Below are 23481 nucleotides of genomic sequence, written 5' to 3'. Positions count from 1 at the left end.
AACTCACGACCTTGCGCTTGCCAGGCAGGCGCTTTGCCGCTGAGCTAAATCCCCAGCCCCTATATATCTTTTAAGTCCATTTGTTTAAAGGTTTAGCTCAACTGTGATGTATCTTTGTTGACTTTTTTATTTTGTTGATGTATTTGTGATGCTGGAGTGTTGAGAGCCCCACTAGAATTGTCCTGATGTTTATCAGCTCTTTTATGTTCATTAGTATTTTTTATGAACTTGGGTGCACTGTGGTTTGGTGCATATATGTTTATAATTGTTATTTCTTCCTGTTGAATAGTTCTATTAACCAAAGTGTAATATCCTTCTTTGCTTCTTTTGATCAGCTTTGGCTTAAAGTCTGCTTTACATGAAAATAGGGTAGCTACTCTTGCTTCTTTCTGGGTTCCCACTGTATGGGATATTTCCATACTTGGAGTTTTAGTCTGTGAATTTCTTTTTGTGTTAAATGTGTTTCCTACATATAACATACCATTGGATTTTGTTTCTTGATCCATTCTGGCAGTCTGTGTCTTTTTTTTGGGGGGGGGTACTGGGAATCAAACTCAGCAATCTGTCTTTTGATTGGTAAATTGAGTCCATTCACATTGGTAGTTAAAATGGATAGGTATTGACTTACTCCTCTCATTGTATTATTTATCTTTTACTCTTGTTTTTCCCTTCTACTTAATTGCTCTCACTACATGATAGCTGTTGGATCTTTGTATTGCATCTTTTGGCATTGTCTGCTTCTTTGTCTCTGTCTAGGCTACCTATGAGAGTTCTTTGCGGTTCTGATTTGGTGGTCATGAATTTCTGTAGGCTACTTTGTGATACAGAAGTTGTAAATGTGTAATAAACACTAGCAAGTGGGTATTTGCAAGATTTCCACATTAAAATTTAGAGAATTATTGATAAACTTCATAAAAACAGATAAATTTCTTTGTTGAATGAAATAAATTTTGATTATTATACTTTCAAAAATTAGTCTGAGTAGTGTTACTTAATATTCCTTATCATGAATGTATCTTATTTCTTCATCAATTTTGAAAGATAAATTTCCAGGATACATGCGTCTGGATTGGAAGTTATTTTATTTTAGGACTTGAAACACTTCATCCAAGCTCTCCTTGCTTGCTTTAAGATTTGTGTTGAGAAGTATATTGTAATTCTGATAAGTTTTCCTTTGTCAGTGATTTGTTGCTTGTCTTTAGTAGCCATTAAGATTCTGTTCTTGTGTTGGATTTGTGATATTTTAGTTTTGATGTGGCATGGAGTGTTTTTTTTTCTGAGCATAGCTATTTGGAATTCTATATGCCTCACATATTGTATGTTATTTTGTCATGTCTGGAAAGTTTTCTGCTATTACCTCTGTAAATAGTTTTTTATGCCCTTTGTGCTGTCTTCTGATTTTTCTGTTATTCCAGTTACTCTTAATGTTAGTCTTGTTTGAGTCATCTAGCAGCTGTTGGATCCATTTTTCATGTTCTCTTGTTTTTAAGGTATCTGTAATTTGCTGAACACTAACCATACCCCTGTCTTGCATATCTGACACTCTGTCCTCACTTTGGTTATCTCAGCTGCCCATTATTTTCAATTGTATTTTTAACTCGTTCATGACTGGGCCGTAATTTGTATATCTTGCTGCTGGGTGGCTCTGATTTGAATTCAGTCATTCCTGCCAGCTTGAACCACCAGTGGTACATGCATGACTGTCCCATCAGGCAGCTTGTACTACTACTTCTAATCACAGTAATGCAAAGAAAGGCATTGATTTAGAAGACCAGTTGTCATCATTTTACAGTTCCCTAAGCAAAACATTAAAATGCTATAAAAAATTATAATTAGCCAATTTGTGATACAGAAGTTGTAAATGCATAATAAATACCAGCAAGGGGGTATTTGTAAGATTTCCACATTAAAATTTAGAGAATTATTGATAAACTGTTCATAAATCTAAATATACTTTGTTCTCACTTTGGACACATCTGTGGCCTGTGCTTTCAATAGAATTTTTATCCTGTAGATTTTTATTCTGTCTTTTCACAGATACCCATTTGCTAAACTGCTCATTTATGTTCTATATTATTAAGTCTATTTTCTGTTTAGTGATATTGTCTGTGAATTTATTGATCTACTTTTAAAATCTCCCCTTCACATTTTGAATAATTCAGCTATGTGTCTTTTGATTTCTTCCCTATTGATGCACCGTGGATCAGCTTTGAGGGGGTTGGAAATTTTGTTGCCTTGACTTCGCAGGATTCTCTGTGTGTGTGTGTGTGTGTGTGTGTGTGTGTGTGTGCGCTTCTGCTGACCTTTGGGGGTCAATTGTATTGGAAAGTCTTCTTTGCTAATATGGAGAGCTCTCTAGTTAGTGAATACTTTTCACTACACACTCTGGGCATGGCTTATTCTCAGCCTTTGCCTCTGTTGCAAGATCCAGCCCACTCTTGTTAATCTGAATAAAATATTCCCTGAGTTGTTGCCTGTTTCATACTATTTTTTTTTTTATAGAATTGGTATTTGAAGGCTGCTTGGCTGGATAAAATTCCTTTGCTTAACCTTTCTCTGAATTTCATGAAAATGCTGCTTTATTGTTGTGATGTGGAACTCTCAAAAGAATCTGAAACTCATTTTAGTGCTTACCTGTACAACTAACTTTGCTATTTTACTTGGTTGCAAAATGTTGTCCTAGAGTCTAGAATTTTACTTGGACATATTTTGGAATTGATCATTTTGTGTCCATTTTCAAGATACGTAGTGTATTGTATCAATATATAGAGTTTTTTCATTGCCTAACATTTTCTTGGATTATAATTTTAAATATTAAGTGTGTTTATTTTTTTACTTTGGAAGGATTTGTTATTTACCTATCTTCGTACTGAACCTGTTTTTCTCTGGCCCTGTGTTAGTTCTTTATCTCATTTCATTGTCTTAATTGGCTTCCTATATTTTTAAATGGCCCTTATTAATTTTCATTTGAATTAATGCTACTTGGGAACCTTGTAATTTAGTCTTTATTTCTGAGATGGTTTTGTCTTTCCTGAGTTGGTCAAAACTTGTTTCTCTTTTCTTTCTAGTTTATCATTGAATTTGTGGTTATAGGTTTTAAAACAAACTTCCACTGCTTATTTGAAGTTGTTTAATTCAATTTAAAATTTTATGTTGTAATTTACTTTTATTGTTAGTATTTTTAAGTGCAGTTTCTTTCTTTCTTTCTTTCTTTTTGTCTTTTTGAGAGGGTCTTGCTCTGCAGTTCAGGCTGGCCTTGAGCTCACTTTGTAGCCCAGGTTGGTCTTAAACTTGCAAAGATTATCCTGCCTCAGCCTCCTGAATGCTGGGATTATAGGCATACACCACCACACCCAGCCTTTAAGTGCAGTTTCTTTAAATGGATGAACTCAATGAGAGGTGAAGAGATAGGATGAGCATAACCTGTAGATCTCTCTCTCTTTTTCTCTTTCTCCTTACCTTAATTTCCCCTCTAACATCCTTTCTCACACTTGTTTTGAGGAAACAACTAGTCCTTTTCCTCTGTAGATGTTGCTTCACCAAGTCCCAGACCTATGGTTAGAATTTTTGCACTTTTGTTGACTTTTCTTTTTCAGGATGAGATTTTGTTTGTTTTTTGAGACAAGGTCTCACTGTGTAGTTCAGGCTTCAAACTCACGGCAAGCCTCCTACCTCAGCCTCCGAAGTTCTGGGATTGCAGGAGTGTACCACCACACCCAGCAGTCAGGGTGATTTTCTCTTTGATTTCTTCATGCCCTACTTGTTTCTGCTCTTCCATAGAGTTTCTGTTTCTTCTCTCTGTATATATTTTTAATATATTTTGCTGTATGTTGAATTTATTAACAAACTGAATGGTTTTTCACATTGATACACTTTTCTTGCCTTTCCTGATTCCCTGTTTTTTAATTGTAAACTTTGTTGTTTCTCCACTTAATTATTGATAAATTTATTGGAGATAGGGTTGAGTTTCTTCTTCATATTTATATCCAGCTGCCTGTAGTCCTGATAATTGCTAGGTAGTCACCAAATAATCATTGATTGAATTAAGCTTTTATCTAGTTATGTTCTGTGTCTGTGTGTGTGTATGGTCTTGCTAAGTCATTTAAGCTGTCAAATCTGGGCTCAAACTTTCAATCCTCCTGCCTCAGCCTCCCAGAGTGTTGGAATTATAGGTGTGTGCCACCATTCTTGACTTAGGTCTTAAATTCATTTATTTACATTGTAGATGATGAGAAAAACTCTTATGGAGTCTGAGAATAAAGAACGGGATGCAGCACGTGAGAAAGCAGCTTTGATTCCATTTGGGGATGTGGTATGTATGACTAACTCTCAATAAACTTGTAAAATTGTATAGGGTTTGTTACAAAGCAGAGTTGCTATTTATTACTTGGCAATCAAAAAGTAGTATATAAAATGGCTTTTTGATAACATTCATGAGTTTTTCCATTTTGGGTGAGTCAGGAAAACATTATAATCCTGAACTTGTGGAAAACACCTTACTTCACAGTTTTATTTTTTTGGTCTTTTTTTGAGACAGGGTCTCACTTTGCAGTTCAGGCTGGCCTTAGGCTCACTTTATAGCCCAGGCTGGTCTTGAACTCACAACAACCCTCTTGCCTCAGCCTTCTGGGGATTACAGGTGTGTGCCACTACACCCAGCTTTCACAGTTTTAAAATTAGAGATTCCCTAGTTGTACAGCTAGAAATTACTAAATTCAAGTATCTGGGATACTTGCATATATTTTGAGCCCCACCTAAGAGCTGCTAACTTTCACCGTCCAAAAGAGGAGCCTGGGAATCAGTAATTTATGGAACTCTTCAGATGTTATTCAATGACATTGATTTACAGTTTGAAAATGTACTCGGGTGTCGACTCCCATTCAAAGAAGTCTCCCACAGAAACAGAAGCAAACATACACATCCTGTGGTGCACGTACACAAGCACAGGCACACACCACACACACAGGACCACATATCTAGGCTGAGAGCCAGAAAAATGTATTCTATTTTGGGTGCTTTAATAGGGCATGCGAATCTATACATATTTAGAATTGTCAAATATCATGATACTGTAACTTTCTGTTGCTTTGACAAAGAACCTGAGAATAACAGCTTGATGGAGGACAGGTGTATTTATTTATTTATTTATTTATTTATTGGTACTGGGAATTGAACTCAGGACCGTGCACTTGCCAGCCAGGCGCTGTGCTGCTGAGCTACATCCCTGGCCTGGGAAGGTTTATTTCAGTTCACAGTTTCAAGTCCATAGTCGGTTGGCTCTATTGTGGAGCTTTGGGCCTGCAGAATGGCAGAACATTATGGCAGAAGGAGGCACAGTGAGGCAGAGTTGCTCCCCACAGCCAGGAAGTAGAGGGAAAGGGCCAGTGCTGGCCGGCTTCCTCCTCCTGATTTTGCTCCTTCTGCGCCCAGCCTACTGGACAGCTCCGCCATGGTCAGGTACAGCCTGTCGGACAGTACCACCAGGCAGTTTACTGTCCTACGTGCCAGGCATGTCTGGAACATCCTCAGATACCCCCAGAAGTGTGCTTCTCATTTCCTAGGCATTATTTTGGACCTTGAGAGCTTGTTTGGAGGTTCTAGCAGGGGAGCGCAGCTACTTGTGTACCCCTGACCGAGGGACGGTCCTCCTCCATTGGGGGTGATTGTCCTCTTCGACCGAGTGCACAGCTTCTGGAGCGTTGAGGGAGGAAGGGACACCTGCCTAGCCAGCCAGATCAGCCGACTCAACCCTGGTGACCCATGGGGTGACAGATGTCACAGCCAGATCTCCCTCATATCCCCTAGGCATTATTTTAACCCAGTCAGATTAACAATCAAGATTAACCATTTTACATGGCATTGTTTTACAGTTATCTTTAGCATTATTCTTTTACTACACTATTAGGACAGTTCTTTAACTCCTACTGTGTACAGTCTTTAATAGTACTAGCTCTGCTAATTTGAGTTGGCTTTTAAGAATAAAAAATAAACTATATTTTAATTAGTGGTTCACATTGAATCTAAGCATTTAAACAGGGCGTGGTGGTGCACACCTGTAATCCCAGCACTCAGGAAGCCGAGGCAGGTGGATCGCTGTGAGTTTGAGGCCAGCCTAGGGTACATAGTGAGTTCAAGGGCCACCTGAACTACATAGTGAGACCCTTTCTCAAAAAGCAAAAGACAAAAAGTCAAAGTGTTTGTGTTAACTTTTGTGTTTGATTTTATGGTTAAGCACAAAGTGTAATTTTCTGTAATAGCTAGAAAAACCTGTGAGAGTGAACATGTCGCAGCCCCTGGCACATTGTCGCCAATGCCAGTGACTGAGTGTTGAGTGAAAGAAATGGTTTCAGGATAAGGGATAAGGGCTTAACTGAAACCAGATGTATCTATTTTCTTGTCCATAATGTTACATTTTATCAGTTTTCATCTAATACAAAATAAAAACAATTCAAATGGTGATGATCAGAGTTAAGTGAATAATGAACTATTCTCTTGCTTGTATTATTATTTATTTTAGGTTTACTTTGAATTCACCCTCCCCTTTTTTCTTTCATATCTTTGCTTTCTGTTTGTGGTTTTTCTTTGGTACCAAGAGTCGAGCTCAGGACCTCAGGCAGATGCTTGTGCCCCTGAGCTACATCCCTGGCCCTAGTTTTTGCTTTCTGATGCTTCCCATTAACCTGATATTTTAAATGAGAAGCTATTTCTAATGAGAAAATACAACAAAATGGAGGATTTTTAAAAAATTAAATATATTTCATTGTAAAGTGGAAGAAAAGTTAACTTGTGAAAAAATGCATTCACTCTCTGTGTTTCTGTTTTTATCATTGTAGGTTGGCTGCCTGGCTGTTCATATAAAGAACTGCAGACAGTTTTTGCCTTTCAGTATCCTTTCTTCGGGTTTATAAATCATGGTATTGTCGTGTCTCCCTCGTTCGTTATCCATTGCTGCCTTAGAGACCACCCTAGAACTTAGTGACCTCAAAGGTTAACCATTTTATTATCTGTGCATCTGTTTGGTGGTTCTTAGGCTTCACAATATCACAGGTCGGGGTGCAGTTGTCTGGCAGTTCAAAAGTCTGGAGTATGGCTCCTTCATGTGTCTGACATTTTATTTTATTTTAGGTACTGGGAATTGAACTCAGGACCTTGTGCTTGCCAGGCAGGCGCTTATGCCACTGCGCTATATCCCCAGCCCTGTGTCTGACATTTTATAGGGGATACTTAACGGTCTGAATGAGCTGAGATGCCAAAGTGGTGGGAACTTTAATACTTCCCATGTAATTCCATCATGTTTTTTTTTAATGCATGGACCTTGATTTTGAAAGTATATATGATGTTAATATTGTATACTTTTATCATGATTACTGACCTTTTAACGTCCCCTTAAATTTTGCACCCTGGGTGAGTGTCTCTGTCACCCATCCTGGTCCCGGTTTTAGTCATGTGTGTTGCATTTTATGGGTTAATCACAAGGCCAGCACAGATTCAAGGGTTTGGGAAAAGAAACATCACTTTTTGGTGTGAAATTGACAAAAGATGTTTGACTATTTTAAATTTACTTCCCTCCTGTAAGTTAAAGGCAAAAATATGAGTCTTTTTGGATGTAATACCAATTTACTTGTAAGTAACACTTTAAAGATTTAAATATTTTTAAAGCTTTTATTTTATATTGGTGTCTTAAATAAGCTGAAGGCCATGTTTAGACTTATGGTAGGAAACCAGTCTCACTATGGTGACTTGGTGTTTCTTTCCAAAAAATTTTATATAGATATTTTTGAAGATAATTAAATTGTGAAAACAGTAATTTTAATGCTGTGAAAGATGATGATACAGGTCAATATAGTAACAACGAAATACATAGTGAAGTAAAATAGAGAATAGAACTCTTTGCTCTGAATTCCATTGTCTTAAAGTATTCTCAAGTGACATTTTTATTTTGAGTTTCTATATTATATACAATCACCTTAAAATTAATGTATAGAAAATTTGCTAAGGAGTTATGATTGAAGTGTGAAGAATAAAAATAGAATAAATAATCCAAATAAGAAGAACCTGTTGCTACTTACATATGGCTACAGATAAAGTATTATTTTAAAAGACCTTTATTGTGTTGTTTAATAAACTATAACTATCTTCTATATCTACTTGATTGATTTTAGATCTTGGCCTAAATTGTTTAATGGATTAATTTTATACTGTGTTCTTTATTCAATTACAGCAAAATTTGTTTCCTAAACATTCTGCTTTCAGTCTGTTTAAAGCATTACAAAAACTTGTACATTCGAATTTCTGTAAACAACTTTGTGAAATATACAAAAAGTTTTAACCTGCTCTCTGGAAACAGTGACAAGAACATTGTAATTAAATTTGATGAAATGAAGTTCTTTTCCATACAGGTAATGTTAACATTCTATTCTAGATAGCATAATCTCTCTTTAAGTTTCAAATATTCTATCGTCATTATTATTTATTTTTACTTATTTTTATTTTAAAGAGAATAACATAATTTAAAAACACTAAAAACGATACAGAATTGCAAAATACAAGATGATAGGAATTCAACAGTGGTTATTATGTTGCATATTGTAGTCTTCAAAGTAGTGTTCAGATTACCGGGTATAAGCATGTAAAATTGGTCCAAAAAATTTAAGCATTAACTGTTCTTTTCAGTAAACCAGTAGAAATCAGTAGTACTATTATCTTAGCTATCTTGTGTATATGTATGTGTATATATATATTTTTTTCTTTTCCCCCTTCTTTCTTTTCTCCTTTCCCTCATCCTAGTTGTTCTTTCCTTTTGAGCAGTTTCTTTCCCTTTCACAATATCTATTGTACCTTTTGGATTTTCTTTACTCTTTCAGGTTCTTACACTAGGGACACAATATGATGTTTACACATGTGGGTCTGATTTATTTCATTTAGGAGTATGGTCTCTAGTTGCATCCATTTACCTACAAAAGCCTTGAGTTTATCTTTCTTCATAGCTGAGTAATACTCCATTGTATAAAAATATCACATCTTTTTTATCCATGTATTTTTTTATGAGTAGGAAAAAAGTAGTGTGTTTTTATTTGCTATTGTATATTTCTATTCTATGGGCTATAGCAGTTTAATTATTTTTTAGTAAACTACTTATTAGAAAATATATAATCTTAGTAAATGTCTTTCCTGAGATGTTCCTGTCTGTGGTTGTGTTTATCATGCATATATTTTTCTCTATCTTGATTTTTCTTTTTCATCTACATCTTTCACTTTTTTTATCTTAATGTTTCCTTTTCTCTTCCTGTGTATTACATAGACTCTGTCTTATGTAGACTGAACTTATTTTTACATAGACTGATAACCCCCAAAGACATATATCTAACTGTATATGTCATTCTCTTATTGTTATCCTTATCTTACAGATGAGGAAACTGAGGTATTGTGTAGTGAAAGAGCTTCACTACCGTCATAGAGTTAGTATGTGGTGGAGGTGACAATGTGGGTGGTCGGCTTCAGGTCACGTTTCATTGAACAGCCTTTCCTGTCACGAGCTTCCCGTGTTTGAGCTTATTAGAATCTTATCTCGAGAGGGGCAAGATGGTGGGGTGCCAAGCAGCAGAGAAAGAACCTCCCCAAGCGCTACCGTCCAAACGCTGGAATGTAGCAACGTGGGGAAGACAGAACCTTATCTCAAAGCATTCTTTAAGTTCCCTAGAGTTGCAGGCCTCATTGATTAGTCCAACTATTTCTTAATAGTTTTTTTTTTTTTCTTTTTCTTAATAGTTTTTGCTACATTTCAATTTTAATGAAATCCTAAAGCATTTCCTCTATGCTCCAAATGTTTTTACAACTTTATGTAAGTGTTGAGTATGAAAGGCAGGTCTTTAAGCATGGGTTAAGTGAGCAAAAATAAAAACAAGGCATAGTTTTGGTAGAGGTAACTTATACTGTTTCGTTTTTTGTTTTACTTTGCAAATAGTTTGGCTAAGCTTCATTGGTAGGCTCTCAAAACCTTGGGTGATATCTGTCCTTTCAAATAGGACTTGGCATGAAACCTTAAAACTTGGAGGTGATATAAACTAATAGGTACATATTTTCATTAACAGTAAAAATCTTGGTATAGTTATTTAAACATAAACTATTAGTTTGAATGCATTAAAAGCAGAATTTTAATTGAACACTAATAGAAAGTTTAGAGATGCCTTAGTAATGACTACATAGAAAATTGTGCAAAAGAAATTTTTATTATTAGTAGTAAGTATGGTAGAAAATATGGGTTTCATTATGATTTTTTTTGGTACTGGGAATTGAACTCAAGACCTTGTGGTTGCCAGGCAGGAGCCTTGCTGCTGAGCTGTATCCTCAACCCTGTGATACTTTTGTATGTGCATATAATGTGCTTTTAACAAATCCCTGCTGCTCCTCCTATTCTCTTCATCCCCCTCCCCTTCCATTTCTATCATCAACATCCTTCTCCTCTTATTTACTCTCCTGCAGATTCCAGTTATGAAAGAAAACATGCTATACTTGTCTTTAAGAGTCTGAATTATTTCACTCTACACAGTGATCTCCAGTTCCATCTATTTTCCTGCAAGTGACATGATTTTTTTGTTCTTTGTGGCTAACACTCCATTATGTACATATACTACACTTCCTTATCCTTCCATCCATTGGGCATTTAGGCCAGTAATGGTGAACCTTTCAGTGCTTTCAGTGATAACAGCCTGCTCTGGCATAGGTTTGCCACCACTGCTGATTCCATGGCTTGGCTGTTGTGAATTTGCTGCAACAAGCATGGACAAGCAGGCATCTCGACCTGTTGACTATAATTCCTTCAATACAGACCAAGAAGTGTAGCTTTCTATGTTTAGTTCTATTGTTACGTTTTTCAGAACCTCCATACAATTTTCGTTAGAGGCTGTACTAATTGACGTTCCCACCAGCAGTATATAAGGGTTTCTTTTTCCCTGCATCTTTGCCAGCACTTTTTTTTTTTTTTATGTTGTTGTTTTTGATAATAGCCATCCTGACTGGAGTGAGATGGAATTTCCTTCCCTTCCCTTGCCTTCCCTTCTGTTCCCTTCCCTTCCCTTCCCTTTTCTGTCTTTTTGAGACAGGGTCTCACTATGCAGTTCAGGCTGGCCTTGAGCTCACTTTGTAGCCCAGGTTGGCCTCGAACTCACAGCGATCCTCCTGCCTCAGCCTCCTGAGTGCTGGGATACAGGCATGTGCCACCACGCCTGGCTGAGATGGAATTTTAATGTAGCTTTGATTTGCATTTCCCAGGTGGCTAGAGATGTTGAAGGTTTGTTCATATATTTATTGGTCATTTGTTCTTTTCAGAAGTATCTGTTCAGTTCATTTGTCCATTTATTGATTGGATTACTTTTTCTTTGGTGTTGAATTTTTTTCTGGAGTTTTTTATTTTGGATATTAATCCTCTGTCAGATGAACGCCTGGCAAAGATTTTGTCCTATAGGCTGTCTCTTCACTTTGTTGATTGCTTCCTTTGCTATGCAGAAGCTTTTTATAGGTTGTTTTGTTTTTGTTGTTGAACTGTAATAATTTTTTATTTTTGTCTTTTTGAGAGAGGATTTCACTATAATATTCAGGCTGGCCTTGAACTCACTTTGTAGCCCAGGCTGGAATTGAACTCGCTGTGATCTTTCTGCCTCAGCCTGCCGGGTGCTGGGATTACAGGCACGTGTCACCATGTCTGGCTTATGCACAAGCTTTTTAATTTGGTGCAGTCCCATTTGTCAGTTCTTGCTGCTGTTTCCTGAGCTGTTGGCATCCTGTTCAGGGAATCATTGGCATCAATATCGTAAAGTGTTCCTTCTATGTTTTCCTCTACTGGTTCCCAAATTTGAGGTCTAACAGTAAGGTTTTCGATCAATTTTAAGTTGATTTTTGTACAGGGTAAAAGGCAGAAATCTAGGTTTCAGATCTGGTTTCAGACTCCTACAGGTAGATGTTTAGTTCTCCCATTACCATTTGTTGAAGAGGCTGCGTTCTCTAATGTGGTTTTGACTCCTTTGTCAAGAATCCGATGGTTGTAGACATGTGGGTTTCTTCCCGAGTTTTCTGTTGTATTCCTTCAGTCTGTGCGTCTTGTTTTTGTGCCAGGTTCATGCTGTTTTTATTACAAGGGCTTTGTAGTAATTTTGAAATTAGGGATTGTCATGACTCCAGCAATGTTCTGTGTCCTCAGGATTGTTTTGTCTTTCCAGGTCTTTTGTGCTTCCATGTGAATTTTAGAATTATTTTTTTCTAGTTCTGTGAAGAATGTCATTGGTATTTTAGCAGGAATTGCATTGGATCTGTAAAACTCTTTTGGAAAATTGGACATTTTAACAATATTAACCATTCCAAGCCATGAACATGTGAGGCCATCCTCCAGTGTCTTACAGAGCTTTTTCTGTGTTTTATAACTTTTGCTGATATCTTGGCCAGGGATTTAGCTCAGTAGCACAAGCGCCTTCCTGGCAAGTACAAGGCCTGAGTTTGATTTCCAGTATCAAAAAAAAAAAAAAAAAAAAAAAAATAGGAAGGGGGAGGAATGAAATTTGATTCTAAATAGCAAAAGTGTGCATAAGTTTTGAGTATTATATAATAATGATACTGTGCTGCATTGCACAAAGTTGGGAGAAAGTTTCAAGTTTAGATAATAAAATTCATTTTATCAAAAAATTAAAAAGAGACTGGAAAAGTTATTAGATACTCTTTACTACTAGATACTGTGGCTAATCTGTGTTTGGATTACCTGGATTATTTGGTTTTTATGTTAGATTATTTTTTTTGAGAGTGGTTTCAGTAGAGTCTGAGAGTGAATTTTTTGTAGAGTTGAAAAGAGAATGTAGCCTACTGTATGCAAGACCATGTGTTTGAGCCCAGTACTGGAGAGAGAGAGAGAGGAGAGAGAGGCAATGGATGATTTTTAAAAAGTTGTAATTAAGATGGATGTGGTGGTGCACGCCTATTAACCCAGTACTCAGGAGGCTGAGGCAGGAGGATCGTTGCGAGTTCAAGGCCAGCCTGGACTACAGAGTGAGCTTAAGGCCAGCCTGAACTGCACGGCAAGACCCTGTCTCAAAAAGACAAAAACAAAAAAAAGTCATAATTAACAGTAGACAAACAAGATCTTGATTTTTATTGATATTAAGGTGAATGGAGCTGTGAGGTTGAAGCTGTATGCGACCGTGAAGTTGAAAACTTGTGAAGTCAGCGACGTACAAAACCTGCTAATTAGTTATGCGTATAACGTAGCTTCTGGACGCATTTGGACGTTTTATCTGAAATTCAGACCGAAAATTTAATGCTGCTTTTTACCAATACTTTCGTGTTGAGGTTCCCAGACATCAGGATGACACGTGGAATAATATTTCCTTGGAACTAGTGCAGTATAGTGACACAGACGATTACCTGCTCCTCCTGGGAAGCGCCACGGTGCATCTTTACGAAGTCATTCAGGTAGGTGCAGAGACAGTGCCTCCCACCTTGGCACACGTTGTCCAGTTGGTGTTCGCTGCACTTCACAGCAAACCCGACGGGCTCCTGCTGTTTACTTTCTGCCTTCAAATTCGTGTGCTTAGGGTACGAAGTTCTCACTAAATGAGGATTAATGACTCACGTGTCTGAAAAATAATAGAATTACCAGATAGCGTGAAGTTTAAAAGAGGAAATCTTGTCAGACATGGTGGTGCACGCCTGTAATCCCAGCACTCGGGAGGCTGAGGCAGGAGGATCCTTCTGAGTTCAGGACCAGCCTGGGCTACAAAGTGAGCTCAAGGCCAGTCTGAACTGCATAGTGAGACCCTGTCTCAAAGAGAAAAAAAAGGAAATCTTTCTTAAGTCCACATGAAAAAATAGGATTTGGAAGTAATGAGGCGCTGTGTAGAAGTCAGGTCTCGGGAAAGCAGAAAGGTGGGAAGGAAGTTTAGTGAAACAGAGTGACAGATCGTTAACGGTGCAACTGGGAGTGCTGTGAAATGCCAGGAAGAAAGGGATTCCTGGGGTACTGGGTTGGGTAGGATAACTCAGGACAGCAGAGCCAACCACCGATGGTCACCAAGGTTTCCAGAGGGTTAATGTTTTAATAGGTCTCAGAAGTCCCGAGGATGAAGGAGGTACTCAGTGCTGCCGGGGTCAGTTTATCATGTAAATATGTAAATTTATGTTTATATGAACCCTTAAAGAGAGTAGCTTCAAAAAAAAACCAGTAACAACAAGGCAGTTGCTCTGAGACTTCCAAAGGGGGAAGGAATTCTAACTGGTGAAATTCTTTTCATCTAAAACCTGAATGCAAATGTTAACATTTGTTTCTGTTACTTATGTTTGGAATGTTTTTCATCTTCTGAGCATTCATTGTTTGTATTTTAGCTATTTGATATATCTATGGATTTGAAAAATCAGTACTTGATTTTTTTTTTTTACTGTTACATGGTTTAAATAATATACAGATAAATACATGAGTAATTTTATATTTAAATATTTTATTTATTTTTTTCTAGAAAATGTGTTTTACTGAAGAATTACAGATGTTGAATGAAAACACAGTAAGAACTTTACTGCAATTTCCTAACTTTTGTGCACATGTGATAATTTCCTAACATTTCATTGAACTTTACTCTGGTACTGTTTATAGTCTACATGTTCTTTGTTACTTAACACTTACTGTTTGATTTAGTAAAAATGGATTAAATAGAAAGTAGTTTGCTCACCCAGTCTTTTTAAAAAATCTGCTATCTGGCTGGGGTGTACACCTGTAATCCCAGTACTGGGGAGGCTGAGGCAGGAGGATGGGTGTGAGTTTGAGGCCAGCCTGGGCTACCTACTGAATTTAAGGCCAGCCAGAACTACACAATGAGACCCTGTCTCAATAAACCAAATCAAACCAAACCAAAACAAAGCAAAGCAAACTATCTGCTGTCTTCCTGCTAAACTGTGAAAGAGAACATTGGAAATCACTGGGTGAGAGAGTACAGTGCCTCGTGCTGCTGCTTTGGCTGCATAGCCTTGGAAGCTGTGTGGGGTCCAGTGGGTGCGTGACCGCTAAATTCAGGGAGCATTACTTCTCCCACTGGGGAATTTCTGAAGGGTTGTTCACAATTCTGTTCCTTCTTAAATGCTTAAAAGTTAACTTGATCTGTTGATTTTCTATTTGGAGAGACTTCTGCTGTCTCATGGCCCGAATAGGGGCAAGGAACATGCGGTCATTATCTCCAGCATCCTCCTTCATTTCACACATAAGCAGCCTGGGGTTTAGAGAGGTGAAATCGCTTGTCTAAATCAAAATATTACCCGAAAATAAAAGTGGAGGTGAGAAGAATGTGAGTAAGTGATTTAAAAAATGTATACACATGTATATGAATATGTATGTATATATGTCAGTGTCCCAGAGTAACCGTATTAACAGTTGTTTTCACATTTTCTGTATTTTAATCATATAATATTACTTAACTTTAACACAAAAGCTTTTAACATTTCAGAAACTGAGTAGATTCTTCTATAATAGGAGCTCCTTGTGTAAATGCTTCTTCTTCTCCTCCTCCTCCTCCTCCTCTTCCTTCTCTTCCTCTTCTTCTTCTTCCTCCTCCTTCTCTTCCTCTTCCTCCTCCTCCTCTTCCTTTTCTTCCTCCTTCTCTTCTTCTTCCTCCTCCTCCTCTTCCTCCTCCTCCTCCTTCTCCTTCTCTTTCTCCTTCTCCTTCTTTTCAGTGAGGATATTTAGATTCATATTTAGGCATTCTAACATAGAGATTTGGGAAGTAAAAATAGCTCTTGCTATCACTGCTCCAGTAAAATTTCATTCTGATCAAACAATAAAGTAAGTTTACCCTATATTTAGTGTGTCTGCAGGTTGGACGTGGAATTTATGTTTGCGTATGGATCCTTTGGTTATGGATTTTCACATCAGGTAAGTTCTTTTTAAAAAATTACTCAATTTTAGCTTTTCAACCACATCATTCTATTTTGAGCTGTTTTTTGCAGTTTGGTAAATCCTTCAAAATAAGTGTTCTTAAAAGAATGCCACTGCACCTTCTAACCTTAAAGCATGTGATGTTTCCTTCACCCCGAAGAATGAGACTTTTACCGTTACTTAATTTGTACATTTTTACATGATGATCTTTCATTCAAAATGTTATCTTTATGTTGTGTGTACACATATTTATGTAACTAAAAATTATTTTAGGTATTCAAAATGTAAGTGGATTTTTACATTTAAAAGTACTTAGTAAAAGTGTAATCCTAGATGCTATTTAGATACTTGTACTTTGACCTTTCCCACATGATTATTTTTAATATGTCATTTGAACCTGCTGTGATTTATCAAGACAGTAGTATACTCTAAGTTATAGGCATAGCTGTTGTTCGCTGCTTTGTTTTACTACGACTGTATATTCTTGATATCCTTAAGTGTTTTTGTGTACTAATCTCTGCTCTTTTCATCATATCCTTAGGCTAGATTTCTAAAAAAGAAATTACTGTCCAGAACAGTGATCTTCTCAGGGATTTGTTCTAGAGAATTGTACCAAACAATACTCTCATCAAGTGGTTGAGATAACTCTCATATCCCTGGGTATTATTACTTTGGGACATTTAAAAATTTAGCTCCATTAGTACTGCTACAGTATAGGGAAAATAGTCTCAACACTTGTATATAACCTTCCACTTTAGATTTTTGCTATTTTTCTTAATAGTCCTAGGGTGTTTTTAAATGAGTAGTTGAGGATAGGGGCATTAGTTTTATTAGAATAAATCTACTGTTGTGTTAACTGAGACATTCCTGTAGTATTTTTAATTGTTTGTTGGTACAATTTAGATATATATAATGATCACATAGGGAATTTGTACCTGTTCATGGTGTATTTTAATTCCTCCTTCTCCCCATTCCCATCCCCTCCCTTCCTTGGCGTATGGTGCAGTGAAACCTTAGTTTGTGAGTGTAATTCACTCCAGAAACATGCTTGTCATCTAAAGCACTTTTTATATCAAAGCAAATTTCCCCATAAGAAATAGTGGAAACTCAGTTCATTCAACAACCCCAAAAAATTCCTATAAAAATTATTACACTAATGTAACATAATATAATAAAGAAAATTGAAAATATAAAGAAAATTGGCCGTCATTAGCTTTGAAAACTTTGTGGCAGTGTGAGGGAGAGAGAGAGAGGAAGGTTATGGCGTAGAATCACGGAAGGAATCACTGCTATCTCTTGACTCAATGGAGTCTTTCATTTTTCCGTGCAGCTTTAAAAGGGAACTTAACTTACTTGGCGAACCTTGCTTCTGCCTCCTTTGGAGGGTTTCACGGAAATGCAGATGCATGCTTGTTAAAACATTCATTGCTCACACTGCTATGGCCTTATTCAGGTGATGCTTTTCTGCAAAATTTTGCACTGTTTCCCACATTTTACACAGCTCTCTAAATCTCGTTTCGAGTAGATTCCTCCACATTTTTCTCCTCGTCTGCGGACGAGATCTCCTCCATAGCCTCTTGCTGTTGCTTGTGATGCAGACTTATCAGTTTATTGGTGGTCAGCTCCTGGCCGTGTTCCTCCACCGGCTCTTGAAGGTTGTCCTCGTCCCCCTCAGGTTCCATGGTCTTCACCCAGTGCACAGTTTCACTGACCACTAGCGGCTCCTGTTTATGAGCAGGCTTCTTTAAGTCATGTCCAAGAATGCAATCACGCCATCATTTCCTCCAGACAGAACTGAGGGCTCTCTTGGTGACCCCATTCCAGGCTTTATTGACGATCTTGGGGCAGTTCACGACGTGGAAATGACATTGCCAACACTCTCAGAGGGTAGGGTTTGTTTCTTCGGTCACCTCAAAGCATCAGTGAAATACTGCTTGGTGTGAAGCTTTTGAAAGTTCAAAATGACCTGCTGATCCCTGGGCTGAGGACTGGAGTGGTGTGGGGAGAAAGGAACTTGACCTTAATGAACGTGAATTCCTCCAATAAGTCATCCTCCAAGCCTGAAGGTTGAGCAGGGGAGTTAGCCATGATCAGCAAGGCTTTGCATGGCGGATGCTTTTCTAAAAGCTATTTCTTCACTGAGGGACTGAAGACCTTGTTGATCCACTCAGCAAACACGATACGAATGACCCAAGCCTTGCAGCTGGACCTCCTCACGGTGTTTATGGCCCTTCTGCATTTCTTGCAGGCGCACGGATTCTCGGAAAGATACACAAGCAGGGGCTTGACTTTGAACTCCCTGCTTGTCTTAGCGCAGGAGGGTGAGGAGGTCTCTCACGGCCTTGTGACCCGGCTTCGCATTCTCTTGTTCTGTAGCGGAAGGCCTCTTTAGCAAAAAAGCCCCATGTCCTCACGGTTGAAAACTTGCTCTGGCAGGTAAGCTTTGGAAACCGTGAGCTGCTAGAACTCAGTGGCGAGCCCTCAGCTCCCCTGGTGCCTGAACTCACAGCCTGTCTGTGCCTCGTGACATTATGATGCCACCTCTCCTCTTAGTTACCAAGTCATCCCCTGCTTGCCTTGCAGCCTTCCTTGTTTCCTGTACATTCCTGGCGGTTTATTTATGAAGTCTGTGTCCGTGTACGAGGCTTCTGCCTTCTCTCTGACAAAGTTCTCCGGCACAGTATCACCTGCTAGTTGCTTCTCATTTATCCAAACCAGAAGCAACTTTGCTGCATCTTCAAGAATATGTGACTGCTGTTTTGGTGCTCTCATGACTCTTTTTGCTGTATCCAGCCCTTCGGTATTGTACGGGTTGTAGGCTTCTTATAAAATCTTGAAATTTCTGATGGTACCTCTTGATGATTTTCTTAACTTCCAGTGTAATCATCTCCTTCTTACCGCCTTTCTTTACAACCTTTTTTTATATGGAGGCCGTTGTATATATGCTGGCATGGATGTTCACTGCAGTAAATACAGTGTTAGTAAACTTTATACATACTGTATCTGATGTAACAGGCGGTAAGGCAGCAGAGGAAAGGGTCTGTATCTGCGTCCTGACCTAGGATGAAGCAGAGCCTTCATAAGCTAATTCTTGTATGGAAAAGCAAACTACTGCCCAGAGGTGCTTTGAAGTAACAAAAATACAGTAGTGCCAGGTGTAGGCTCCAGTGTTGGAAAAATTACTGATTTCTGCCAAATAATATAGCCTAAGACTCAGCATCCAAGCATAGGAAGCAGTCGCACACGGTCCTACAGTGATGGGGGGAGGGGAAGGAGGGGAGAGGAACCATTGGCTCAGGTTTGATCATGTGACATTTGGCATCACATACTGCTTGTATTGGAAGACATCTCCTTATTTTCAAGTTAAAATTTATTACAGGGGCCAAGGATATAGCTCGGTGGCACAAGCACTTGCCTGGCAAGCGCAAGGTCCTGAGTTCAATTCCCAGTACCAAAAAAAAAAATTATTAGGAATGTTTACTTATCTTGTGGAGCCCTTGCGGAAGAAGTTCTTTGCAACCCAGAGTTTTACTGTGTACTGATTTTAACGCATTTTGGATCAGAAATAAGTAATACACAGATGAAAGCGCAAGGAACAAGCTTTTTTTTTTTCACTTTTCTGCCTTGATTTTTTTGGTACCAGCAATCAAACTCAGAACCTTGCGCTTGCCAAGTAGGCGCTGTGCCGCTGAGCAATACCCCTGGCCCTTGATTTTTTTTTTTTCTTCTGTATATTTTCTTATAATGAATTAGACCTTGTGGGACCCACTAAATATTCTGCCTTTTTCTGTGGCAGTCATAGCTTATGAGCATTAACTGCACAGGTAAGTTCTGTGTCCAGATATAAACCTAACATGGAAACATAGCCATTCTTAAGGAGCTAGATCTTTTAAAGATAAAACTAGGCAAGTGTTTCCTGTAGGTGATTCAGCTAACTCCAGGAGCAAAGGTGTCGCATGGAAAAAAATGGGACATATAAAAAAAGTTCAGCGTAATTTTATGCCTGTGAACCTTTCCGTGATATAGTGCTCCACTTACTTACTGCGATCCTGTAAAAGGAGCACCACATTTAAGGCAGAAAAACCTACATTCACATCCAGGTTCTCACACCTACTGTGTAACCTTAAACTACTGATCTGTAGCATCATCTGCAAAATAGTCACAGTTACCTACTTCACAGGTTGAGAGGATTAAATAAAATTGAAGATACAAATGCTTGGGAAATATTTAGTACCCAATAAATTTAGTTCTTCTCTTCATTCCTTTTCTTACATGTGTCGCTTCAGGGCTAGCCATATCCTGGAAGATAAGTAATGTTAGTTTAAGTTGTAACCAAAAAGTGCTAAAAATATGCTTACATTTTTATTTTTCTTCAGTTAAAACCTCTTCAAAGAAATATTGAGCCTACTATGTTTCTGAGTGTTGCATCACAGCCAAAACCAAAAGATCTCCCAGTGTAAGTTTTTGAAGTCTTGTTAATATGGTCAACTCACATGGCATTTAAAAATTTGACTGAGCTGGGCATGGTGGCACACGCCTGTAATCCCAGAACTTGGGAGGCTGAGGCAGGTTCATGGCCAACCTGGGCTACAAAATGAGCTTGAGGCCAGCCTGAACTGCATGGTGAGACCCTGTCTCAAAACTATAAAAAAAAAAATTTGACAGAGCATTTTAGTTATCTTAAAGACATGTCCAGGGTAGACTAGATTCCCAGGCAAAGAGAGCGCTGAACTAATTTGCTTCATAGGCTAGAAGGAAGTTTGGATTTCTGGGTATAGCCCTGGAGAAAGAAGGTGAGACGGTCTGGAGATAAGAAAAAGAAGAGAAGGGCGTCATTCATGGCTGGAGGAGGGATGGGCACGATGGTTTAGTGAAGAAAGCTGGCCGGGGAACTGCTACCCTTTTGGGAGAAGAGGTGAGGGACTTTGAAGATTGACCTCTAATAGTTCTCAGTTTCCTGCTCTGCAGTGTAGTAATTTTACCCCTACCTCTGTACCCCTTCAACTGTTACTTCCAAATCAGCGCTAGGAAGTCTATGGTAAGGAAATTATTAGCACATGAAAAATAATTTAAACTATATTCTAATCAGTTTGGAAATTTCAGCTGTGAAAATAAAGAAAAATGAGCACCCAAGAAAGCAGTTTAATCAGCAGTGTTGGTGAAAAACCAGAAATGGAAAGAACCCGAAATGGGATTCAAAGAAATTTTAGGTGTAGAATAGAAAACTGTGTCCTGCGATGCTTATTTTCCTGCAGTCTCTCCAGCGCAGGTATTGTGTTAAAGTACACTTTATGCATTTGATACTGGTGGTTTGTGAAGATAGCAGAGTTGAATTTTTTTCTTGTACTTACTGACTTTTTTCCTTCTGTATCCGTTGATTCAGTAAACATTTACTGATGTCTGCCGTATCCCAGACATTGCAGCCACAAAGATAAGTGAGATCTGGTACCTAACCTCAAGCTCATTGTTTAATGCAAGAGTAACATGTAAAAAGAAATGAGCTATTACTGTAATGCACATGGATAAGACCCTTGTAGAGGTAAATGTGTAGATCTGTGGGACAGCCGTGAAGCTTTTAATCGAGGGGTGTTGGGAGGAACATACTGTCAAGTAAGGCTCCACATAATGATAATGTTTGAAGGGAGGTTTGTGACAATGGTAGTGCATGCAGTTGCTTTTGTAGGGTAAGGGGACTGATATAAAATCAGTGGGCCATAAGAGATTACATTGTGTCCGAGCAGTCAGTAGTAAGTAGTTAGCTGTGTCTGGCTTTCTTAAATAAGTGCAAGGAGGGAGAGCAGAGAGAGATGAGCTAGAGGAGCAGGCAGAGGCAAGTATTAGAGTTCTGGCTCTAGAGTCAGACTGGGTGGGCTCACATCCTGGCTCTGCCCACGCACGTAAGGTCACAGTCCTTTGTTTATTGAATAGGACAAAAATTAGAACTGCCAAATTTAGTTACTATGATGACTGAGTTACACACAAAGTCCTGAACACATCCTGTGATTGTCTCCCCGGCTCCACAAGGCGTAGTTGGGAATGACACACCCAGTAGTTGGCAGAATCCCCAGTAGTGAATCGTTCTCTGACTCGTGGAGGGAGTGGCTTCCATGGTGGCCAAGTAGAAGCCACCGTAACTACTTCTCCCTAGAAAAAGAGTAAGCCGAAAGGAATACTGCGTTCTGGAAGGGTTATGGAAATGAGCGCCGCCATCCAGGACTTGAAGGACCGAGCTGGGAATTCTCAGTCGTCTCCATCTGGGCTGCCTTTCTGGTCTGTGCAGAAGGCAGATTGATCTTAGAAAACCACAGATTGCTTTGAGCTTGCGTCTTCCTTGCTTCCTCTTCACTGAGACGCAGCACCGGAGAGCGGCACATTAAAGGGGGAGAGGTTTCTTTTGGCTGATGGCTACAGTCTGTCAGCTGGCTCGAGGCAGAAAGACCTGATAGGAGGGCCTGAGCGGAGGAAAGGTGTTCAACATCACAGTGTCCAGGAAGCAGAGAAGTGAGTCAGCAAGGGACACAGACAGGCCCCACCCCTCCGGGTCTTCCTCCTCCAACCAGATCCCGTCTTCTGTCAGCCAGTCACCCTGATAAGGCTTGTGCACAAATTCAGTAGTTGTTATGGTTGATACACTGTGTCAACTTGGGGAGTCTAGAGGTTTGGCTGAGTGACTCAGCAGTTCTGCGTCCTGGGGTGAAAGCAACATGCCCTTACCCTCCTGGGATGTTGTTCATTGTGTCAAATTGAGAAGTTTAGAAGGTTAACTATGTGACTCAGCAGGGAGCCAGGGTGCGTGCTTTGTGTTCATCCTGAGCCTGTACAAGGGGAAGGCATGGAGATGGTGTGAGTGCTACACGCCCCCTGGGTAGGGGTAGCCTGCTTAAAATATAAGGGAGGGACAGAGGCTTGTTCCCGCTGCCACTCCCTGCTTTGCTCTTGCTATCTTCTGCCACCATGAATGTTTGTCCTCTGCCATGTGCCACTCTGCCTTGGAGCCAGCCGAGTAGGTACTGGAACCTCCACAAACTGTGAGCTAAATAAACCTTTTCTTCCTTAACTGTGGGAATCAGGTATTTTGTCTCAGCAATGAGAGAAAAGTAACCAAGACAGTAACCTTCTCAAAGCCCCACCTGTGAGTGCATGAAGCCCTTGGGCTACGTTCTGGATGGAAACCAAAATAGTTTAACTAGGTGATGACTCCACTTTCAGCTGCTGTATCACTTGTGTCTTTACTTGAGCAAATGAACACACCCCTTGTTATCTGCTATGCAGCTGTAGATCTGACAGATGCTTTTTCTTTATTTCTGTTAACAAAGAACATCACAAGCAATTTGTTTTGAGGTGACAGGGGAAGCAATAACCTCATCCTGTCTCAGAGGTATCAACTATCCAGCCCTATGTCATAATTTAGTTTCCAATGATCTTGATACCTCTCCTACAAGAGATGACACTGATACATTATCTTGATAGAACTGTGCCGTTTGGACCTAATAACCAAGAAGTAGCAACCATTCTAGACTTATTGATAAAACATTGTCATGTCAGACAATGGGAAACGAATATGACAAATTTAAGTGGCT

At 39.0% G+C, this 23481-nt stretch overlaps 1 protein-coding gene across 1 annotated transcript in view; it reads left to right on the top strand.

The window, feature by feature from the left end:
* The window catches only part of Als2cr11 (amyotrophic lateral sclerosis 2 (juvenile) chromosome region, candidate 11), a gene marked incomplete in the record, with an annotated part of 162005 nt that overhangs the window by 8941 nt on the left and 129583 nt on the right, over window positions 1-23481 (top strand). The window contains 7 exon segments of the mRNA XM_013504749.1: window positions 4226-4312; window positions 6834-6885; window positions 8254-8399; window positions 13333-13455; window positions 14496-14540; window positions 15830-15898; window positions 20278-20357. Of these exon segments, the coding sequence (XP_013360203.1) occupies window positions 4226-4312; window positions 6834-6885; window positions 8254-8399; window positions 13333-13455; window positions 14496-14540; window positions 15830-15898; window positions 20278-20357 (602 nt within the window).

This window comes from Chinchilla lanigera, unplaced genomic scaffold (genome assembly GCF_000276665.1).
Source record: "Chinchilla lanigera isolate Chin_1 unplaced genomic scaffold, ChiLan1.0 scaffold00092, whole genome shotgun sequence".
Lineage (NCBI taxonomy): Eukaryota > Metazoa > Chordata > Mammalia > Rodentia > Chinchillidae > Chinchilla > Chinchilla lanigera.
Note: the sequence above shows the minus strand (reverse complement) of the source record. Positions and strands in the feature narration are given on the sequence as shown.